This window comes from Perca flavescens, chromosome 9 (assembly GCF_004354835.1).
Source record: "Perca flavescens isolate YP-PL-M2 chromosome 9, PFLA_1.0, whole genome shotgun sequence".
Classification (NCBI taxonomy): domain Eukaryota; kingdom Metazoa; phylum Chordata; class Actinopteri; order Perciformes; family Percidae; genus Perca; species Perca flavescens.
The window spans coordinates 1,974,882-1,997,573 of record NC_041339.1 but is presented as its reverse complement, the minus strand read 5'-3'; the positions used below and the strand labels follow the sequence as shown (position 1 = coordinate 1,997,573).

The following is a 22,692-nucleotide window of genomic DNA, read 5'->3' as shown; positions in this document are numbered from 1 at the left end:
TTTTAGTCAGACTTCATTCAAATACTTTGTATGGCAGTGGTGAATAGTCTATATTTATTCAAGTAGCTACTTATTGCGAATTTAAGGTACTTTGATACTTTAAATACATTTAGCTTATTATAATTCCTTGCTTTTAATTAACATTTTGAGTGCAGTACTTTTATTTGAAATGGAGATTTTTTTTATATTATTGTATTGATATTTTTGACTTAAAGGTCCTATCACGTGTTCTTTGGAGGCTTTTATATATACCTTAGTGGTCCCCTAATACTGTATCTGAAGTCTCTTTTATATATACCTTAGTGGTCCCCTAATACTGTATCTGAAGTCTCTTTTATATAGACCTTAGTGGTCCCCTAATACTGTATCTGAAGTCTCTTTTATATAGACCTTAGTGGTCCCCTAATACTGTATCTGAAGTCTCTTTTATATAGACCTTAGTGGTCCCCTAATACTGTATCTGAAGTCTCTTTTATATAGACCTTAGTGGTCCCCTAAGTCTCTTTCCCCAAATTCAGCCTTGGTGCAGAATTCCAGCCACTAGAGCCAGTCCCACAATGAGCTTTCCTTAGGATGTGCCATTTCTGTGTCTGTAGCTATTGAGGAGGTGAGAGGGGGGGAAAGGTGGAGGGTGGGGGTGTGGCCTTGACCAACTGCCACTTTGCTCGTTTGAAAGCCATGATGTCTCTCTCTCATGGGTGTGCCAAATTCTCTGGGTGGGCAAAGCAGAGAAAGGGGAGGTTACCTTGCTCCTTATGACCTCATAAGGAGAAGATTCCAGATCGGCCCATCTGAGCTTTCATTTTCTCAAAGGCAGAGCAAGATACCCAGGGCTCGGTTCAACCGCTTAGGCGTGATACTGGGTTGCTCGGTTTACACCTATCACCATTTCTAGCCACTGGGGGACCATAGGCAGGCTGGGGGAACGCATATTAATGTTAAAAAACCTCATAAAGTGAAATTTTCATGCCATGGGACCTTTAAGTAAAGGATGTGAATACTTCCTCCACCGTGCCGAGGTTGGAGTTGTTCATCAGTGCACTGTGCATTCCTTCATTTATTCTCCAGTAGGTTACAGGAAGCCAGCTGTTGTAGCTGCCTCACACAATGGTATATACATTTATTTAGGAATTGATTTAAAAAAAATCATATTTCAGAATTTAGGCTGAGTGATATAGAAATGAATGATATGGAATACATTAATTAGCTGAGCAGACAATTTGGCATTCAAGTTATGTTTTGGATATACACAAAGCTGTTGAAAAATGTAGATTTCTTTTTTTATAAACATTTATTTATTGAATTTTTAGTTTACAAAAATACATGTTGATACATTTAACAAAGCATATAACAGTCAAACTATAAAAGAATCCACTCCCCCCACCCCAAAGGAAAAATAAATAGTGGGTAAAAAAAAACTGGGTAACGACATTATATAATCATACACAGCTTAGCATCACATGGTTAAGGAGGTATCGACAGTTAGGGACATATCGCCTTCACGTTTCCAGAGTTTCCTCAACTTCACAGTTCTCCAAGAATGCAAGAAAGGGATTCCAGATCTCTTTGAATTTGGCTGATTTCTTTTTCATTGTGTATGTTAACTTTTCAAGGATAAGGCATGCTGATAGTTCTTTTAGCCAGTGACCAACAGAAGGGCTTTTGACATCTTTCCAACAGAGAGAAATCAAGCGTCTAGCTTGTAGTAAACATAAGTCTGTAATTTTCCTCTCTTTGCTGTTTAACATACAGTCCTTTGGATACAAATTAAGAATGCAAAGTGCAGGATTGTCGGGCACTGGATTTAAGGTCATCTTAGAAATACATTTTATAACTTCATTCCATAACTTTCGTATCTCAGGGCAGTCCTAACCTGACTCCGCCAGATGGATTGCTTCGCATTTGCTCGGCATATCCATCTGGGAACTTTCCGTTAGAGAACTTTTGGGAAGGGGCAGAAATACTGGTTAGCTGATTGGATGAACCATCTGTTTATCACCTATGTTGGTGATAGATGGGCCAAATCAACCAATCAGATCCACGAAGCGTATGAAAATACAACCACAAGCCCGCCCCTGCTGCTGCAGGCAAAGCATAGCTCGTTAGCTCAGCATGCAAGCAACATGTCGGTAAAGGATATTTGCCGTTTGTGTAACGAGAATTTAGGAATAAAAGGCACCATTTCAAGTTCCCGGACCATATTCCAAAAGAAGGATCCAAGAGAAAAAAAGCATTAGCGAGCGGCTAACAGAATTAGGGCTACCACTGTCTGAAAATACTGGTTAGTTGATTGGATAAACCATCTGTCTATCACCACCTAACCCACCTCAAAACCAACGCTGATTGGCCCGGTCGTTTGGCTAACGGCTCCAAATTTTCTCTGCCTCAAGATGCCAGACTGATCTGGGAGAGGAAAACTGGAGCTCGCAAGATCAGGACGCTCTCACGAGGCTAGGGCAGTCCCACAGACAATGAAATAAGGTGCCCTTTTCGACATTACATTTAACACAGATATCAGGAATATTTGGATTCATCTTATTCAGTCTTTCCGGAGTAACAGAAGTTCTCATAATCCAATTATATTGAATCAGTTTGAGATGGGTATTTATTGTTAGGAGTTGTGCTCTAGAGCACACCTCTCTCCAGTCATCCTCTGAGATATCTGTTTGGAAGTCATTTATCCATTGAGTTTTCTTATGCTCAGTAGTCTTTATGGTTTTTCACCAGAATGTTATAGAGTAAGGATATCTGACCCTTGTCAGTACAATTATTCACTGCTAGGTTTTTTAACATGGACAAGGGGGGTTGTATATAGGAATGTGTCTGTGCATAAAGAAAAAAAATATATTTCTATTTCTAATATACAAACCATGGGACCATTATTGTATTCATGCATGAGATAGCAACTTAGTTGAGAACAAAAACCTTGAATTAACCAAGCTTCTTTTACTGGCTTTCTTATGATGGATGTCCTGCATGCAGGGTGAGGTATGATGGAAGTATCACCTGTTTCAGGTGTTTCTCATGTGGAAATTGATCAAAATCCTCACCATTGCTTTGGAATAAGACTATAACATCTTCCCAGAGAGTATTTACTCTACCCCATGCTGACACACTAATGAATGTTTGAACGGCAACGACTTCTCTGGGATACTTTATCTCATTCATTATCATTGTGTGAAGACATATCATTAAGGTAATGGCTCTATGATGATTGTGATCAGAGTTATTATTGTGTTAATAATATTATGATTGCTAAAAAGTGCGATGTTACATTTAGCAACACATGCCTGTATATATAAGCAATCAAGAGACACTTAATTCAATACAGAAATAAGCTTCAGTACCATTATGGGGGTCAACTACACATCACAGACTATTTAGATAAACAAGGTTTTAGGATGATCCTGTGGGTGGCAGCATGGTTTCATGTTTCTTGTGTAACAAGCTGTATAGATCCTACAGATTTGTCAACAGCTCAGATTAGTTAGGGTCATGGATAAAGACACACACACACACACACACACACACACACACACACACACACACACACACACACACACACACACACTATCAGCAGTTTTCTTTTTGCTTTGTACTCCTCAAAATGTATCCAACGTGTGGTATAGGCTATAGCTTTTCATTTTTCTATCAATGTTGATTGGGAAAACATATGCTCACTATTCCCCAGAAAACATATACTATAATCCCAGCCCTTTTGGCATTTAATTCGCTGAATTTTGGTGTAATTTGTATGCCTAAAAGAAGACAGGAAGAAGAAACAGAAAACACTTTATAGCCTATTTATGCACGTTTTCCTCAGAGAGAGTGCAAATCGCAATGTTTGCCCTAAAGAAGAGTAAGAAAATGACATAAAACCATAAACTCCTCACCCATAAACCTAAAGGCAGTGGTGAGGTGTACAACTTTTACATTTTTGCGATCTGTTTATGAATTGTGTTGCTTTACATCGTCCTTATAATGCTATATGTACTGTTATGTCATTTACATAGATTATGTTATCAGAGTTAAGCAGAGTGTGATCTTGTCAATTATGTAATTGTGAAAATTAGAACAATAATATCCCACCTCATACGAAACACCCTCAGACCGCAACACAGTTTTCTCCCCCTTGTTGCCGTTTTGTTCTCTGATTGGTCCAAATGAAGGGGGCGTTGGAATAAACAAGTGTTTAAACCGTTTTCATTGGTCGTTGTCACGCCACTCAAACTGTTGCCTGGTGATTTGCTTGCAGCTTGTCAACCGCACGATCTAGTTACTGTAGCCGCCTGCTGCAATGAAAATATCTCCGTTGGTGGGTGGATATATGGGCCCAATTCCATCATTTTTTCCCAAACAGTGACTGAGTGAGTAGTTTATTTGATCTTATATAGATACGAATTGTAAGCTTCAAGTATAAAGGTATTATCTTCAGTGCAAGCTCACGAGAAAGGCATCGTTACCAAGCTTGAGGTTTGTTTTGCAGCTAATTTGCGGTTTTATATGTTTTGTGAATCAGGCAGAGCACCAAAGGCAAAACAACCTAACGTTACCGTTAGCTTATTTATCACCAAACTAAGCAGGGGACGGGCTAGACAGCTGTCAGTGTGACAGAATTAGTACTAAGTTGGCTTGAGTGGAGCCAAATGTTTGACTTGTTGGATTTATTGCTGTTCTGCATTAAAAATGTTGGAGCTACATTTATTCTGTGGGCAGTCTTAGCTAACACACACACACACACACACACACACACACACACACACACACACACACACACACACACACACACACACACACACACTCACACACTTGGACGTACAGTGCAGCCGAGCCAGAGTCCCTGTTAAAAACAATCATTTGACAGCCACATTTTACCTTGCTATGTGTGTTTGCTCCTGCTGTTAAGGATGTGAGAGATTTGTAACGAAAAGCAACAGGACAAGCTTATGACAGATATTTACATATACAGGAATTATTAATAATGCAACAATTTACCATAAATGTAAATGTTTGCTGTTCTAATTGTGTGTACTTCCGAAAAATGTGTTGTCCAATTACCTCAAATAGCAGTGATGTTGTAAGCTGGATGCCTTGTTTTTTCTTTGCAAAATGAGTAACCCCTATGTTTAATTTGAATAATGATAAACTCAAATCAGGCATAGATAATAGTATGATAATAATAGTTATAATAGTGCATTGATCATATGAGGAGGTTTAAAGGTTCTGTATTCTGAATTCCACAGACTCAGTCCTTTACCACGCATGAGTCATTCGGTTGATGGAGACAAAATATACGATCCACAGCAATGCCCAGTGCATTCCTGATCATATTAGTCCTCTAGGTCTGGGCCTGGAGAGTCGTTGGCTAAAATCTGCTCTGGAAAACAATAGGCTGCATGCCACTGCGTGTAGGTTGTGAAATGAGGAGAAGGACAAAGCACAGTCATTTAAAACGACCGCAGGCATTTTCTCTGTAGCCATTATAGTGTTTATGTTTAGTCTTTTTTCTTCCTCCTTTAAGTTTACCTACAGTTTCTATCGGTTTACTTGTGCTGGTGTTCAGCTGACTAAGATAAGGGAGTAATAGACCACACAGCGGCGTTTAGTCTTCTGGGAGACAGAGTTTATTTTGGTGCTGGGGTTTTGCATACTGATGAGCAGCTCCTGTGCCCACAGCGCCGTAGGAGACTGGCAGTGTGAGTAGGCTAAGCAAGTCCTTGAGCTTTCCAGCAAGGAGAAGATGAATTGGAGAAAGTGGTATCTAGAGTCTTATCTGATTTAATAAGAGTAAAGAGCGTGTGGATACCAGAGGAGATGCTTTGATCACATTAGGAGATTGTGTGGTACTGATTCAACCCTCCGAAAAAAAGGTAGGAATACAGCGAGGAACTTTGGAGCATTAATTAATGGTATATTTTTCCATTATTTTTATAAGGTATAGCAAATGATGTATGTATAAGGCATGAAATATGACACCTTACTATTTACTTAATTTATATCAAAGGGGCACTCCACTGATTTTACAAATAAAGTTCAGTTTACTCATCAGTCAGTGAGAGTACTCAGCCTGTGAAAACAGTTGTATAATGTCTTCTGTGACTGACAAGATAACCCTGATGACATCATTGGGGTTATCTCGGGGTTATCATGAGTTTGGCTTGAGACTTCAAATATTTTACATAAAACCTGTGTTATATAGACCCAATAATAACTTCCAGGTAGAAAACTCCTGCTTCAGCTCTGAGAAAATTAGGAACAACTGGATATACTCTCATCTCATTCATCTAAAATGCATGTTTGATGCTTTCATACGTCAACTCTAAACGTAAGGTTGGAGACCTAATTTACCTGTTGGACCACAGACTAAAGAAAATGACATCACCTGAACTAGCTGTTGCTGTTCTTGACACTAGATTTGGTTTATCAAAGACGCAAGCAAAGCAACACAGGACAGACAAAAACCCACAGCAGAAACATAAAGTAGGTCAGACCACCATGTTATATATCTTTAAATGTTACAATTTCAGCTGAAAAGGACAACACAAGTAAACAAGTTTGTCAATTTCACATTTCTCCGCAACTCAAATCACCTTCCAGTTGTCTACACGGCGATTGGGTCTAGCTATACTCGGTGGAATGAAGTTTGACAGATGAGGACATTTAACAGGCAGGGGAGGTGTGATTAAAGATGCTTTCGAATTTTATTCTGGGATCCAGTGTTTTTGAAGCATGACCCATACCAGGTACTTAAAGTCAGGATATTTCAGCCTCTTGCAAGTCGCCAAGTAAATGGAAGTGCAATACTGAATCACTGGAGTGCCCCTTTAACTCAAGGAGGTTGAGCTGAGTGTCAGTTTTGTGTCATTGAAGTACAACTGGTCTCCTCCACAAAACAAGCTTGAAAAAGTCCCTTTCTGGAGATTTTTTGTAGCCTGGTTGACACCAGACCCTTCTCAGTTGTAACTGAGAGGGGGTCTGGGGAAGGCTCATTCACAGCCCATTTCCAAAGGGGCGTCACCAACAGACGTTGCTCAGATGCCTCTGGGCGCAATTGGATAGTCCTTCAACCAATCAGACCAACGATCTGGGTGACGTAGCAGCGACGGCGGCATCAACGGGTTGCTGCGCTTCGGTGGCCGCCATATTGAATGTAAACAAAAAGCTGCTCGCCGTCGCTAAGCTATCGTCATCGTGTAAAGCCCGCCTCAACAGTTGTGATTGGTGTAAAGCCCGCCTCAACGGTTGTGATTGGTGCCTCGATTTGGAAAAATTGGAAACGGGCTTGAATGGGCTCTTGGCCAGACTGACTTGCAGTGCAGATCTCAAATTTGCCGGAAGTTCGTCAGGGTTTTCCCAGGCTAGATTTTTTGAGGAATGTTTTCGAAATGTATAAACAATCACTTTGACATATTTTGAATTAATTTCACAACAAATTTCACATCTGGTTTTGGCAGTTAACCGATGCACTTGTAAAGGTAGCTAAGGAATATGTGTAAAGAAACAGTATGTATAGTATAGCGTATAATACTATGTGTGTAATTTGGTATGTTTTTGTGCATGTAATAGCAAGCCACTGAAGGAGGCATGTGGCGGATATTATGGCTCACAGCCGGCATACGCCCCTCGGGAGCCAACAGCTGGCCGCCTCATGCCATCCTGTAGCCGGACCTCCTCTGCCTGAGCTCCACGCACCTCGCGCAACATACATTTTGACTTCATGAAGATCCCTGACACCGGTGATGTAATGAATAAATTTGAAGTCCTTGGGATTGTGGGTGAAGGTAAGAGTTCTCATTCTGATGCCACTGGAAAATGTAACAAGGTGAAATATAAAAGCATATCCTGTCAATTTTTATTCTGCAAAAGTGAGTACTGGTCCAGTCCAGTCTTCAGCCACAGCTTTTATTTTTTTGTGATTAACAATTTTTATTTTTTTAACCACATACAAAACATACAATTCACAACATATGACACAGTACAATGTTCAAGACCATTCAACAAAATAGTAATAAAATAGACAATAAACCAAATAAACATACTGTATGTATAAATGAAAACACCATAGCCCAGCACAAAGCTTCTAAGGAGCCCTCCAGAGAGCTCAGGTACTTTCTCCATTTTCTAGTCTAGACATCCAATCTGGCAAACCATTGATATGATATTTTTTCCAACGTCGCCACCCTAGCCATATCTCACAAGCCCACTCCTGGATAGACGGCAGCCCTTCCTTCCTCCATCCTCTTAAAAGAATCTGTCTGGCTATCATTAAACTAGTCTGGACCCAGCTTCTTATGTGTTTATCCATCCTGCTTAGGATGGACCCATCTCCCAGAACCAATAATCTTGGGCTGAATGGAACCTGGGTCCCTGCACATAGCTTATCATGTATCCTGGTATCCAAAATTCCTGGACCTTATCACAGGACCGTAGGACATGATGTAATTGACCGTCCTCTGTCTTACATTTCCAACCAATTCTAAACCATCTGGAGGGAGTCCAATAAATGCGATGCATAATCTTGAACTGAATGAGACGCACCCTCGCATCCCGTGACATAGTTTTAACAGCCACAGCTTTTCATGTGAGGTGGTACACTTACACATTTGTCAGTAGGGCTTTTCAGTGAGCAATTATTTTTTATTCAATTTGCCTGCAGAACAAAGCTGTTAAAAGCCCGATCTGTTGTTCATGATTGTACAATTCTATTAGGTCAAGGACAATTATACAACTCAATAAGGTTGAGGACAATTTTTTTTTAGGAAGAATTTTAACATGGAAACATTGAAGCTGAATTGAAGTTACTGTGACCTGAATTCATACTGAACTGAAGAGGTCTATTGTGGGATTCTCTTTTATTGTTGTAAATATCAATGACACAGGGTGATTTCATAGTTCAATTCCCCCCCAAAAAAATGCTTCTCATGACTTTTATTTTTCCTCAAGCCACTTGGTTGATATAAAGTGGTAGAGGCCCTGAGATAACGCCACCCAGTTGTCCCAGTTTTTACTCCCCTACTCTCGCATCCTAGAAGTTTTATAATGTGTGTATAATGTGACGCTAGAAGACACAGGGACACTTTGAGCTGGATTTTGAAGGCTGACTGCCTGTCCAAAGATGAATCTGTCTGGAATATAGTCCGCACTTTCAGTGCCACATTAAACTGTAAAGTTGTAGAAGTTTTTGCATCCAGTTCTACTTACTGCCATTGCACTCACAGCTCAGTGCGCTCCACTTGATCCAGCATCATAGATTTGTCCTCACTGATCTTGAGGTCAGTCAATTTTGTTAATCATTTAGGAATGAGTGCAGCATGTAGGCTCACACCAGTAATTGAAATACACAGAATCTGCAATTATATCCAGTTGCTTATCTACAGGGGGAAACCAATGGGATGAATAATTATGGTGGTTTTGCTCTTTGTAGCACATAATCTACAAATTATATTATTTTTGTTTCATGTTATGTCATCATCTTGTAATATATTTGTCTCAAAGGATAGTTTTGAAAACAATTCCTTTTCTGGTCAGCATAAGCTGACGAATAGCATATATATTTAAGGCTGTCCAGTTTGCTTGTTGTTTGTCTTCAGGTTTCCTTTTTCTGTTAAGTTAGCTCATGAATGGAATGTTTTTCAGCAGCCAGTTCTCTATTTTCCTATGATATAGACTCCCTGAACTAGGAAGCATTTTTAAACAGTCCATGCTGTTTTCTCTCAATTTTAGTCTTTTAGGTATCAACTATGTTAGAAAGAATGTAAGTCTATTAGAGCAGTCTCCTAAAGAGAGTAGATGACTTCTTGTAGCACTGATGTGCTTGTAAAAGAGCACGGAGCAGTTCGTCATAAGCCTGCTCTGTCCAAGAATTCCTCATGAACCCTCAGGGAGTGTGTGTGTGTGTGTGTGTGTGTGTGTGTGTGTGTGTGTGTGTGTGTGTGTGTGTGTGTGTGTGTGTGTGTGTGTGTGTGTGTGTGTGTGTGTGTGTGTGTGTGTGTGTGTGTGTGTGTGTGTGTGTGTGTGTGTGTGTGTGTGTGTGTGTGTGTGTGTGTGTGTGTGTGTGTGTGTGTGTGTGTGTGTGTGTGCGCCAGGGTCGATAACATCAGAACTACAGTAGCTTGCCAACACTTGTGTCCTACTTTCTGAGCCACCTGTCTTTTTTATAGTGGGGGATGTTTTCATTCCAATTTCAAATTCATGTGAACATATGAGAACCATTATCAAAAAAAAAAATAGGATTTCAAATGATTTTCACTTTGTAGTGATATGCTGTAATAAAAAGGTTCTGTAGGCTCTAGACTTGTTAGCACTTGTTAGCATTGTTGGCCAACTCAAACTTTCTAAATCGAGCTAGTGTTTGTTTATTAATGACTTTACGTCATGCTGGAATTGTTAATCACAAATCAACATTTTAATTTGTTTTTATTATCTCATGTGGGTCTGCTTGAAAGGCAAAAGTATTGTTTGGAATAGATGAATACTTTGAATATTCATGAAAAGACGAGCTGTGGTGGAATCTCAGTTAAACATGCGGTTTGCATTTTTTTTAGGTGCCTATGGTGTTGTTTTGAAGTGCCGACACAAGGTAAGATCTTACAGATTTCCATATAATCATCATGTTACTTATTGGTCCAGTCATCAATTGTTTTTCAAAACCTTTGTCTTGTTATATTATGTATTTCATGTAATACATGTTCCACATGAAAACAGTGTTATACCAGAAAGTCAACAAAGGTTTTACAATGATAAGTCTGGTGATGTTCTATGTTTTTCTTATTCAGATAGCTTGAAAAGACCAAAACTCACAATGTGTATGTAGCCTGAAATAGCTTTTTTTTCTCTTTGCCCCAGCCCTCAATCTTTTTAAAACACATCGGTGAGCCACACCATCACACTTGGTGAGATGTTTTTTTCATTAACAAAACATAGGCATGAGTCAACCCCACATACACCGTCTCGTTGCAGTGAATACTTACTAGAGCACCAAATATGTATTAATCCACAGCTGAAAATAGTCCCCAACAAAAGCCCTATTTACTCCTATTTGAGTAACATTTGGTAAAAACTACAATGCCGAGATGTTTATGTAGCCTTTTAGTTAATGAAAGTATGTATTCACGACCCATTTTGGAAGATTTACATCTTCAGTTGGAACCAGTGAGAACCAGAAACAGGCTGGGGAAGTCTGAGTCAGGCAAAGCCATTGTTGGTTTTGGTCTTTTATGGGATTTGTTGACAATAACAAATATATAGACTATCACCAGCCTTATCCTTTAAGGATAACAGTGGCAGTGTCCTGTGTGTTTATTTCAAAAAGGCTTGTTGACATTAGGTTTATGCCTCTTGAAGGTAATGAAAGGTCTGCAGAAGGCCAGAGAATAATACAACCTTGTGTTTTTTTTAAAGGAAGTTTGTCGGAAGCTAGTGGTCTTCATGGACCTGGTCACATCACTTTAGTTTATTGGTCTTGTGTAGAATTACTGTGATGCCTTAAGTGGCTCCCATGGATTGCTGGATAATTAGCTATGGTCCTTTTGTCTCTGCTCGGCTTCATCAGTGAGAAAGATCTGCTTTAGCACATTTGTCAACTTAAATTCTTCCACTACTCTGCCACTTCATTTGTTTTCATTCATGTAAAAGGGACTCAGAATGGTTGTCCTGAAGCTGTTCATTTTTTAGCAAAAGAAACAGGAAACCAAAACAACAACAACAAACAGCAGGATTGTGAAAAGTTGACAACCCGCATTGCAGTAATAGCCCTGTCGTCTCAGTCCATTTAAAGAAGAGGCTGTGCCAGGAAATGATAGCAATCTAGCACGAATAAGAGAGACAAACTAACTCCTACTGACAGAGATTTGCTGAAAAAAAGAAAACACTTCCAGAGCCTTCCTCATCAAGATCCTTGATGTTTTTCTTGTTCTGCAATTGCAGCGCATCTGCCTTCATTGCAGTGTTTATTACAGCAATGACCTTACTCAGTGTATCCATTAGCCAGGTTTCTAATCTAACAGTAGTGTCTCTGTGTGTGCTTATGTGTTGTTGATGCGTTCTAATGTGTGTCTATGAACTTTTACCTGTATATACTGTGTATGATACTTGTGTTATGTTTTTCTCATGCCATCAACCTGCCAGTTGTCAGAATCTGGAATAGTGGTTGTGTCATTTTACTTGTCTATGCCTATGTATTTCTTGTTTTATGTGTATGTGTTGTTTTAAGCCATCAACCTGCTAGGGACTGCAGATGAAAACTAGCTTGTATGGCTAAATCTGGCACATTTACATTTTGGACTCTGTACTCATGTTGATTAAAGTGCGTTGTCCCTTTTTAAAATAAAGAAATCTGTGGCTGGGTTAGCTCAGTTGGTAGAGCAGGCACACATATATATATATAGAGGTGTATACCTCGATGCTGAAGGTCCAGGGTCCAGTCCGACCTGAGACAATTTCCTGCATGTCATCCCCCTCTCTCTCCCCTTTCATATATATCTGTTCTTTCCATTAAAAAAGAAATCTAAAAATAAAGAAATCTAAATCTAATTAGAACACGTTTGCTCAAGTATGAGAACTGTAAAAGACAACCGCATCAGTCCTGATGTTGAGCCAGCACTCAGAAGTGAGGAAAAAGGAGAAAGGCCTTGCTGTAAGACCGGAATCACAGCCTATAATTACTGGGCTTTATAATTCAAATTGATCCCAGGCATAGGCAGCTGCAAATGCCAATGTGTTGGTTTTATACAACAAAACTCGCACCAATAGACCTCACTCAGGTCTGCACAACAGACGCAACAGTTGCCTTGTCTGTAACACTCTCTTTATTTGTGCGAAAATACATCATCATCATCACCATAATCGCAAATATTTATCACACTTGTGTCTGAACAGATAGCATTGGTCAGAACAGATAGCATTAAAGCCAGACTGATATGTCAGCTGTTCTGGTTTACATTGGAGGATAAAATAATTGATAATGGCTGATATTAATCTGTTTTCAACACATTTGGATTTTGGAATCAGACTCAATAATCCTGTTTTGACTTAAGGCTCTGGTTTGAATACAGTTTTATTACAGAATGAACCCAGTAGTCTTTACATTTCCATAGTGTAACAACCTTTAGTATCAAAAGAGCCATTTTTGAGCCATTAAAATATCTGTCTGGAGCCGCAATTGTTTTTGGTCTTATATTATAACACAGCAGCACAGTCTATGAAGTCTAAATGAGCATATCCACATTACTAATAGATCTAAATGAGCATTCATTAATATGGTTTGATATTAGTCGTTTGACCATTTGATCAATTTGTAAAAAGTACATTTGCTCTTTTCTGTTTTCTGCAGCAGTTCTGAAATTGTTCTCTCATCCCCAGCCGGATAGTTTTCAGCAAATGCAGTGTATTTGTTGTTGAAATTTCTTTCAATATCACTTTTTTTTTGTAAATGTAATTCATAGCTAGTCTATGAAAGCTCAAGACTGCTGTTGAGGTTCAGCAAAGTTTACAGGAGAAGGCGCCGGGCCGTAGCCTACAAAGGCTATGACGCACATTTAAGTTGACTGAAATGTTATGTAGTCAAAATGGAGAATGTACAAATAACTTCAGGCTTACAACAGTATATATTAAATAAAATAAAAACTAAGATGTTTAAAAATAACCGTTATTCATTTTCATATAACTTTCGGTGAAAGCCACAGGGAGCCACTGGAGAGGAGCTAAAGAGTTGCATGCGGCTCCAGAGCCACAGGTTGCTTACCCCTGCCACTGTGTGCATAGGACTAAAAGAAAGAATGGTCAATTAGGTTGTAGTGGCTTTGTTTGTCGATCAGTTGGCTGGATTCTTTACGATATCAGTTGATGTAAGCATCTTCATATGCAGTTGAGCAGTATTTGGGCACACTGTAAACATACACGGAGGCAATACAACTTTAAAAGGTGATAATATGTGAATGTTTTTTTAGCTTGTTTTCACAAAATCCACAAAAAATATCACCCAATTTTGCAGTTCATCATTTAGTCTTATGAACCCTGTTTTCAGTGAGTGCTCTGATAAAACCACTGTGCGCTCTGTCAAGCTCTAAACAGCAGCTAGCTGGTGAACAACGTGCATCATTTAACAGCTGAAGAGCCAGATATTTTTAGGATTTACATGAAAGTGCATGAAACATGGCGTGTAACGGGTCAACGATAACCTTTCTTGATCTCAGAAGATTGGTGGTTGACTAGAAGTCTGACATTGGGCTTTCTGTGGGCCTCGGGTGTGTTGGAAATTCCATAATATATGCAGGTTGTTTTTAACTTTATTTTGAAGTTTTAGGGTAAAGCACATACACTTTAAAGAAACCGAAAAGAACAGTCAGGTCACTGAGGGTAATAAAGTACAACAAAAATGAAAAAAAACACCAACTCAATATCGAGAGTTAAACCATTAAGGTTTACTTTTACATTATTCCTGAAAGAGTAAGGTGACCAACCAAGATTGCCCCTGCAGGACAGCACAAAACAGATAAAATCTGAAATAATTCCCGTCCATCCAGTCCACATAGAAAACCAAGCTGATTCATTCTTTATGGCAAGTATCCGGGGAACATGCCTGGAAGTCCAGTGTAAACCCAAACAGACCAGTCACAGATGAAAACGGGGGAATGGAGCTCCCAATACAACATACTGTATCCATTCTATGTGATAATGCTAGTAAACCACATTTAGTCATATACCGTGCCTCGTATATGCTGTTTTGAAAGAATAGCTGTTGGGAACTACATTGCTTGACGTGTGAAAGCACAGGCTGAATTAAATGAGTTTTCTGGCTGCAGATCAATATGGACCAGTGCCATCTGGAAAATATTGTATTTTTAGTGTGAATGAACAGACATGTTTTTTCAAGGGCTAACTCGCAGATCTATACTGCATAATGATGTGTGCATACACACACTGACGTGGGCACACAGACAAACACACACACAGACACTTACAAAGCAGAATAATACGTACGCTTTCCAAGGGTTTGATGGTGCTGTGAATATGGGCAGGGAAGTGCACTGGCCAGAGAAAATGGCTGTATTTGTGTAACAACTGCCGCTGAGTCGCAGCTGCTTGTGCTTACACAGCATACTTATTTCACCAGTGAACCGCCCCTCAAATTTGGTTTATACAGTGCATGTATTTAACAGGAATAATTAGATCCGAGAAAGATCTGGGGACAAATATAGAAAGGTTGGAAATATACGTATGCATTCATCAATTTCCACATACTAATCTGTATCTATTTAAGAGGCTGCTGGATGTGCCTACCCCCACATATGCTTCACAACATCTGAACATAGATTTAAGAGTCAGCTGGGCTTAGTGGGACATACGGATCAAGGTTTTTGATGACATTATTTGGAGATTTTAGGTGTAATCTGTTCATACTTGGATGTGAATAAGGCTTTCTTGCCAATGACATCATAATGACACTGGCATGGCAATGCATTTATATGAGGATTGCATGTTGAAAAGAAATCTATTTGAGATCTCTTTATGGCAGGTCGTTTTTAAGGAGCGAGTTTAAGGATCCCATATTATGCTCATTTTAAGGTTCATACTTGTATTTTGGGTTTCTACCATAACATGTTTGCATGCTTTAATGTTCAAAAAACACATCTGAATATACCTGTATTCCCCCTCTGTCTGAAATGCTCCCTTCAGGGCCTGTCTCTTTAAGCCCCTCTCCCCAAAAAAGGAAATTGAGCGTTTTGATAAAGTATTTATATAGCACCTTGACCTGCTTTATCAAAAAAGACATGGAAATCTCACGTTTTGCAATAGGAGACCTTTGGTAAGTGTCCAAATACAGACTAAATGAATGTAATCAAGAAGCTGATGTTGCAGCCCTGCGTTAAAATCCAGTTATTGTTGTTACCTGGTTAAGGGACACAGATTTTGTGATTTGCCAGCTAACTAATGTTTGCCAGCTCTGTGTTACTCAGTCTTGTGACTGTAAAGTAAATTTTGCCAGGGCTTTTTGATAAAGAGAGCACCCAGACTAAAACTCCAACATGCTACAATGACAAAGAGCGTTGAACACACTGGGACACAGAGAAGCTTTTGTCTTGTAGTTCTGGCTCATCTTTTATTAATTTCCTGTCCACGTAAATGGATCACCAAAAGAACATGTTTGGGTTGTCTAATTATTTTTTTCTACCCACTCTGTAATGGGAATAACGTGTTTTATTGTAGTGTGATGAGAGAAAATTAGGGTTAAATGAAATGCTGCAGCTACGTATGCACCTTTTGCCAGCTGAGCCACATGGATGCTCCAGGTCTTTTTCTCTTGTCTGTTGGGGCTTGATAAAACCCTATGAATTACTAATTTATTGTTAACTAATTACTGTAAGAGGCTTTTGAGACTTATCTTCCTCATACTCATGGAGCCTCAGTGAGGATATTGGTAAAGTCAATATGCAACTGTTTTTAAAATATAAAGTTCAAGCTAAAACAGAGCTCACAAAATTCAAAATCAAACTTTTAGCCATGCTAGGGGAGCGACTCTAGGCATGGCAATGTTGGTCTGTTGATCGGTCCATCACTTTAATCCGGACTGAAATAGCTCAACAACTGTCGGATGGACTGCCATGAAATTTGGTACACACATTCATGTCCCTCTTAGGATGAGATGTATACACTTTGCTCATGCCCTGACTGTCCATACAGCGCCAGCGTCAGGTCAAAATTTGTGTTTGTCCAATACTTTGGTCTTTCACTGATGATTTGCACAAACATTATACCTTTAAACATCAGCATGCTTGCATTGCCGCTAGTGTAGTTTCAGTCTTAGTCTTGTTGACTGTTATGGTATTAATTTGTGACTGTCTTTGGTAGACTGAAAAAAAGAGAATGTGATCACTCCTGAGGAACTGTAAAAGTGAGATTTTTGTAACTGCTAGCACTATTGTTGTATAATTAAAAATATCTTTACTTTATGAACTCTACCTGTAATTCGTTATCAATATAATTGCTCAAAATAGCTTTTTTTTATTTCAGTGGAATCTTACAGAGCACTCTTTCTTTGGTCACTAATAGTGCTGGTGTTTTTCATTCAGAAAATTCTAAATCATCTATGTCGCTGTTATGCTGTAAGCTGTAGGCGACGTGGTGCTAGCGTTTCCTTTGTGAAGTCATTGTGTTGACGAAACTGGGAATATCAGCACTGAGAGTGGTGCTTGCTCCAGTTTGCTCTCGAGTTCATTGACGTGTTAAAAGGCATGTTTACTCATGGTAGATGACAGAGCAAGCTAACCTACAGTACATATGGCTAACCAGCGAAAAGTTTGTACACTAAAACTGGAAATGTCTGCACAGGTTCTTCACATGTTATAGTAATAGAGCAAATTGAAAGGAAACAGAGTATTATGACATTAAAGAGTATTGTATATACACTTTGTCTGAGCAGGAGTTTGTGTTTTATGAGACTGGGCTGATTTGTGTCACAGAGCTAAACTTAGCTGAACCTTGATGATATGATATCTTATCATCTTGCCTCTTTGCTTTACACAGCAGCAAAATTCTACTGAAATGATACGTAGAATTCATTGAAATAGTAATTTAAAAAAAAAAAAATGGAAGTGGTAAATTTAAATTTCCTTGAACGTGTGGCACACTGTCACTAGTTTAACCAGTAGACTAGTGTTCTAAATCCTCCCACCACACTCTGGGACCTGTGGATTTACAAATGAAATACTTTGTTCCTAAATTGAAACTTTCCTCTGAAGTAAGTCAAATACAAAGGCTTCTCTCTAGCAGCTAATCTAAATCCTGGATAAATCATGCACATGGCCATCGGCAGTTGTTTAGCCTGCGGCAGTATGGGAAATGTGAGTGAGAGGGTAAACATAGCTGTGGTGGGTATTTATTTAAGCGTGGAACACCTCTTAGGAATGCTCACTACACACAGCGTCACCCTCAAAGTGCTTATCATCCCATGAACTGGTTTCCCCAGCCACTCTGACTCCAGAGTGGTAAAACATTGACAGCATCAGGGCTCCGTCTCCTCAGTCGTGCTTTTAAATGATTGAGTTTGGAAGATTTGAAGTATTTAATGAATATGTTTTCATCAATCGTAAGAGATTTATAAAATTAAGCTTCTTTATGAAAAGCCCTGGCCCTGGCTGCGGAGGTGGTCTGGCTACATAATGATTGGATATCAGCCAGAGTCAGACAAGTATAAGTGAAATTGGTCTACAAGTGTAAGTAGTTTGCATCATTGAAAAAGTATATGCCCACACAGAAGAAAAGTAACAGATTGATATGTCTCCAGGATAACATGAAAGGACAATTTTTGCCCTTCTAATCACAAATAAAATCAGTGTATCATATTAGTATGTGATGACTGCTACATGAAGATATATTGGAAGGAGATTGTAGAGCAGGTGTGTATGATCTTCTATGTCAAAAAATCAGAAAAGATGGCTCTTTTTTATATCAAAAGAAAAAAGTACTGACTGTACACTAACTACCATATTGACTCAAATACAAGACAGGTTTTTTTCCCCCTATAAATCTGCAAAAGTGAGGTTGTCCTATATTCAGGATGTAGACTTTTGGGATCCTCTCATATTCAGGTCAATGTGGTACTACCATTGCCTTTGGTAAACATATAACATATAAGATATATGCACATAAAATATATGTATACGCCATGTGTGTTTTTGTTGACAGTATACAGGCTTGTTACCTCCTTACCTCATCGCATGCTTGGCATACTGCACATGTAAAATTAGACCCTGTGATCACTGTGCTGACAGAATGCAGATGAGAATGCATAGAAACAGCATGGCTGTGAGCATGTTTATTATCCAGATAACATATCCTTACACATATTGCATTTCATAAGAGCTTACATTTGCGTTTCCATAATTTTCACAAAAGAATTTCAATATGCAAAATGCTGCATTAATTTCAATTTGTTGGCTCAAAGTCTCAAGATCATATGGATTATTGCATCATGTATCATGCCTGTTGCACTTTCTTATATCTAGATTAAAATAGCAACAAGAGAAAGGCTTGCAGCCCACAGTACACCGAAGTATTTGAAATAATGTCGAGTTAGGATTCCCTGTGATATTTTGCAGCAAATCCTACATATTGTACAAAGCAAAATTCTCATTATGAATTTGTGTTTTTACTCTAACTACAACGACTAATATGAAGGGACTGCTCTGAAAATCAGAGCATGTGATTTAAGGTTCAGCACTTCCTATGTGCTTAGCATTTTGTCTTTAAAGCTAATAATTAAGCGAATTAGGAGTTTTGTACATTGAACAGCTGTCTGTTTAAAAACTGAGGCAATGCAATCGTACGCATTTACTGTAATACAACGTACAAGTTCAGCTGATTGGAACAGGAAGAGAAAGACTGCTGACTGCCAAATGTTCTAAGAACAGAAGCTAATGTGATGTAGGCATGAAACTCTAAGAGAAAGACGTCAGCTTGAGTTGGTGTAGATAAAAATACGTCTCGACAGGGATGCCCATGCATTAGTCGACATGCAAAAAGAAACAGACAGCTAAGTAAACAAGCAAATCAATTTCCCTCATATAATAAGTCAGTGCTTGCATTAACTGCAACTTTGCGGAGAATATTTCATCCCGGTTTTAAACTTGTTAAACAAGCAATTTGGTGCGTGGAGCTCAACGAACACAGCAAGTGTTCTCCTGAGCAGCAGAAAGCAGCATGTGATCACGTGAGTCATCCTGTTATTAGTGAGTGAGTAAGAACATACGTGGCACATGCCAAGAGGAGTCGACATGCTTGCTTCTTACGGTGAAGGCTTTCTGGCAGCTCCAGTATGGCATGGGGTTGAATTTTCCTGGCATGGTTTTGGTTATAAAACCCCCGGGGGCTAAAGACAGATGCCAACACAGAGCCATTCTCAGTCAACATGTTCAGCAGTGGAGCAGTATGTACAATCCAGTCAGTGGTATTTTTCTGGAATGATATGAAAACCATATACGTATAATGCCCTGTTTACCCACCAAACACCATCCTACTGGTGTTTTACAATATTTTTATAACAAGATCAACAGGCACTAATGTTGTATTGCTATCAGCCCTAGGCACATGATTTATGTGCCAGCTAGCATGGTACTCCGGGTGCTTCTGCTACTAATTAATACGATGAATAGTGCACACATATAAAATTTTAATTACATTTGTACTTCTGTGGGGTGACTATCTATCTAGCTGCTCTCTGTCTTGTATTGAGAGTATGTTCATCACCAAAATAACTCTCTGACTTTGAACTGTCAAATAACGGTTAAACAAAATCCATTGAAAGGGTCTTTTAATAGTTAATCCACATTTAATAATGCTTAATAGCAACAGAAAACTGTCTATTTTTTGGTCCATTTCTGCCTTTGCCTCTTCCGGTTGCTAATGCTAGCTGTAGGAAACACAAGTCAAGTCTTGGTGTCACTACCCAATGTGAGTCGAGTGCAGATGTGAGTTGCGCATGGTCCGATTTAAACGGTTTACGGCATAACGCCAAGGGATCTATCTATCTATGATTGTTTGATTGCTAACGTTAGGTCAAAACGGCATTCAAGTGCTTGATTGCTAACTTGTAGCCAGCAGTGAAGGAACTTTGTTATGTAGCTCCATTTTTATTGTCTTGACATTACAGAAGTCTGTCGTTAGCAGGTTCTTGTAGGCTGCTTCAGCCTCTAGCGAGGATCACAAACAAACATAGTAGTAGTTTTCTCACAAAGAATAACCTGGCAAACGTTATATCTGTATAACTTGAACAAGCCTCACGAGTCGCCCTTTGCGAAGCTCCAACACCTGCTCCAAGCGTGTCGCAAAGTGACGCATGCGCAACTCACATCTGCACTGGACTCACATCGGGTAGTGACACTATTTATAATAAATTAATATAATAATGTCTGAACACTTTACAGCTAGAGTAGGTCTAGACCACCCCCCCAAGCAAAAAGTTTTAGTTTTTTTAGTTTTTCTCTGTGGATTTAGCGTTTTGATACTTTCACAGTATTTATATAGCACCTTGACCTGCTTTATAATAGAAGAAGTTATGGAAGTTATATCTCACAAAAAAGTGAGATCCCATGTTGCATTGCTTTTGTCTGTGACTTGGAGTTTAATGAAGATACAATGCAATGATCCAAAAGGGAGTAATTAGTGTATTAACCAGATCTATTAAGCCCATCACAGTTTTAGGAGCTGCCATATAGCATCAAGTGAGTCACCACCGCTCTGCAGTCATCTGTTGTTTGTCCTATCTTGATCAGAAATGTTCCTTTTTTTCATTTAGCTTATCTTTTATTTCAGCTTTGCTTCAGCGTCATATTTAAGGTTGCGTAACCGATGGCGCTTTCCCCACAGATAATAGAATAGAAAGAATGCAGTCGGCTTAAATGTTATTCCTCCTAAATAAGCTGAGTGGCTGTCAGTAACGTCTAGATTTATGTAGTGAAGAAAAGAAAAAAAAGTCTATCCGCCCCCTTTGAAGGGAACAGTTATTTTTGCACCCAGTGAACAGAAACTGGGACAGCAGAGGAAAAAAGGACTTTCACATCTAGCATTAAATGGGTCACCTTGAGTGGAGCACTTGTCTATGTGGTCCTATCAAGAGCCAGAGAGAGAGATGTAGAGGGGACACACGTTTCCTGTCTGAATGTTAAAGTCGTCACTGTCCCCTGGTAGACGAAGGCTATTTCAAGTCTAATTTTGAAGCATTATGGAACACTGACTGTCAGGCCCGCCCCCCTGTTGATTTACCCTTGGTCACATCCTGGATGTGGCCTTTTTTCTGAAGTTCTTTGGCTCCTACTTTTACCATACATGTCATGTACCATAGTGTGAACCAGCCCACTTTATAATAATAATTTTCACTGAATGGTTTGCTAGCTCGAAGTTTGTTGATATTTCCCGAAACCAACTGAGTTCTGCAAGGCGAGGGACATCCGGCAGAAGATCCGGCGGCGACGGATATTCTGGCCATTATCCGCCCAATGAGTTGTCTTCGACTACAATGCAGCTTGTGAGGGGAAAGGGAAGCAATATAAAGCAGGGTGTTTTGGTAAAAGTACATTTTTTTTTGGTAAGAGAGTTTAAAGTGAATCAATAAAATCAGGTACACAAACTACGAAGAAGAAAAAAAGATCCTGTGCTGCTTTAAATAAGGAAACCCATTTAACTGAAAGAGGATGCCTCTACCCGATGTGAGTCGAGTGCAGATGTGATTCGTGCATTCTCAGATTTAAACGGTTTATGGCATAATGTGTCATACTGAAATTTGTGAAATCCATAAAATAATAAACTTTTCTCATTACAAACAATAACAGAAGATGGAAATCATTTCAAAAACATTTGGGCTATCTATGATTGTTTGATTGCTAACATTAGCTCAAAACGCCATTCAAGTGACAGCCTTTGTTGTGTTTGATTGCTAACTTGTAGCCAGCAGTGAAGGAACTTTGTTATGTAGCTCCATTTTTATTGTACTGACATTACAGAAGTCTCTCGTTAGCAGGTTCTTGTAGGCTACTTATCACAAAGTGACACATGCGCAACTCACATCTGCACTCGACTCACATCGGGCAGTGACAAGGACACTCTAAAAGAAGAGCTAAATCACTAAACTACAGAAACAAAACCTCACTAATTAGTAGGGTTGGGCATCGAGAACCGATTCCTACTTAGAATCGTTTC

General features: G+C 39.2%; 1 protein-coding gene across 4 annotated transcripts in view; it reads left to right on the top strand.

Annotated features, from left to right (window-relative positions):
- Window positions 1-4,264: 4,264 nt before the first annotated feature.
- The window catches only part of LOC114561314 (cyclin-dependent kinase-like 5), a 40,695-nt gene continuing 22,267 nt past the window's right edge, over window positions 4,265-22,692 (top strand). For 2 of the 4 annotated variants that reach the window (XM_028587264.1, XM_028587261.1), the window contains exons 1-3: window positions 4,265-4,367; window positions 7,567-7,781; window positions 10,545-10,579. In XM_028587264.1, coding sequence (XP_028443065.1) covers window positions 7,718-7,781; window positions 10,545-10,579 — 99 coding nt within the window. In that variant the 5' untranslated portion in view covers window positions 4,265-4,367; window positions 7,567-7,717. The other 2 variants (XM_028587262.1, XM_028587263.1) reach the window with 2 other exon arrangements.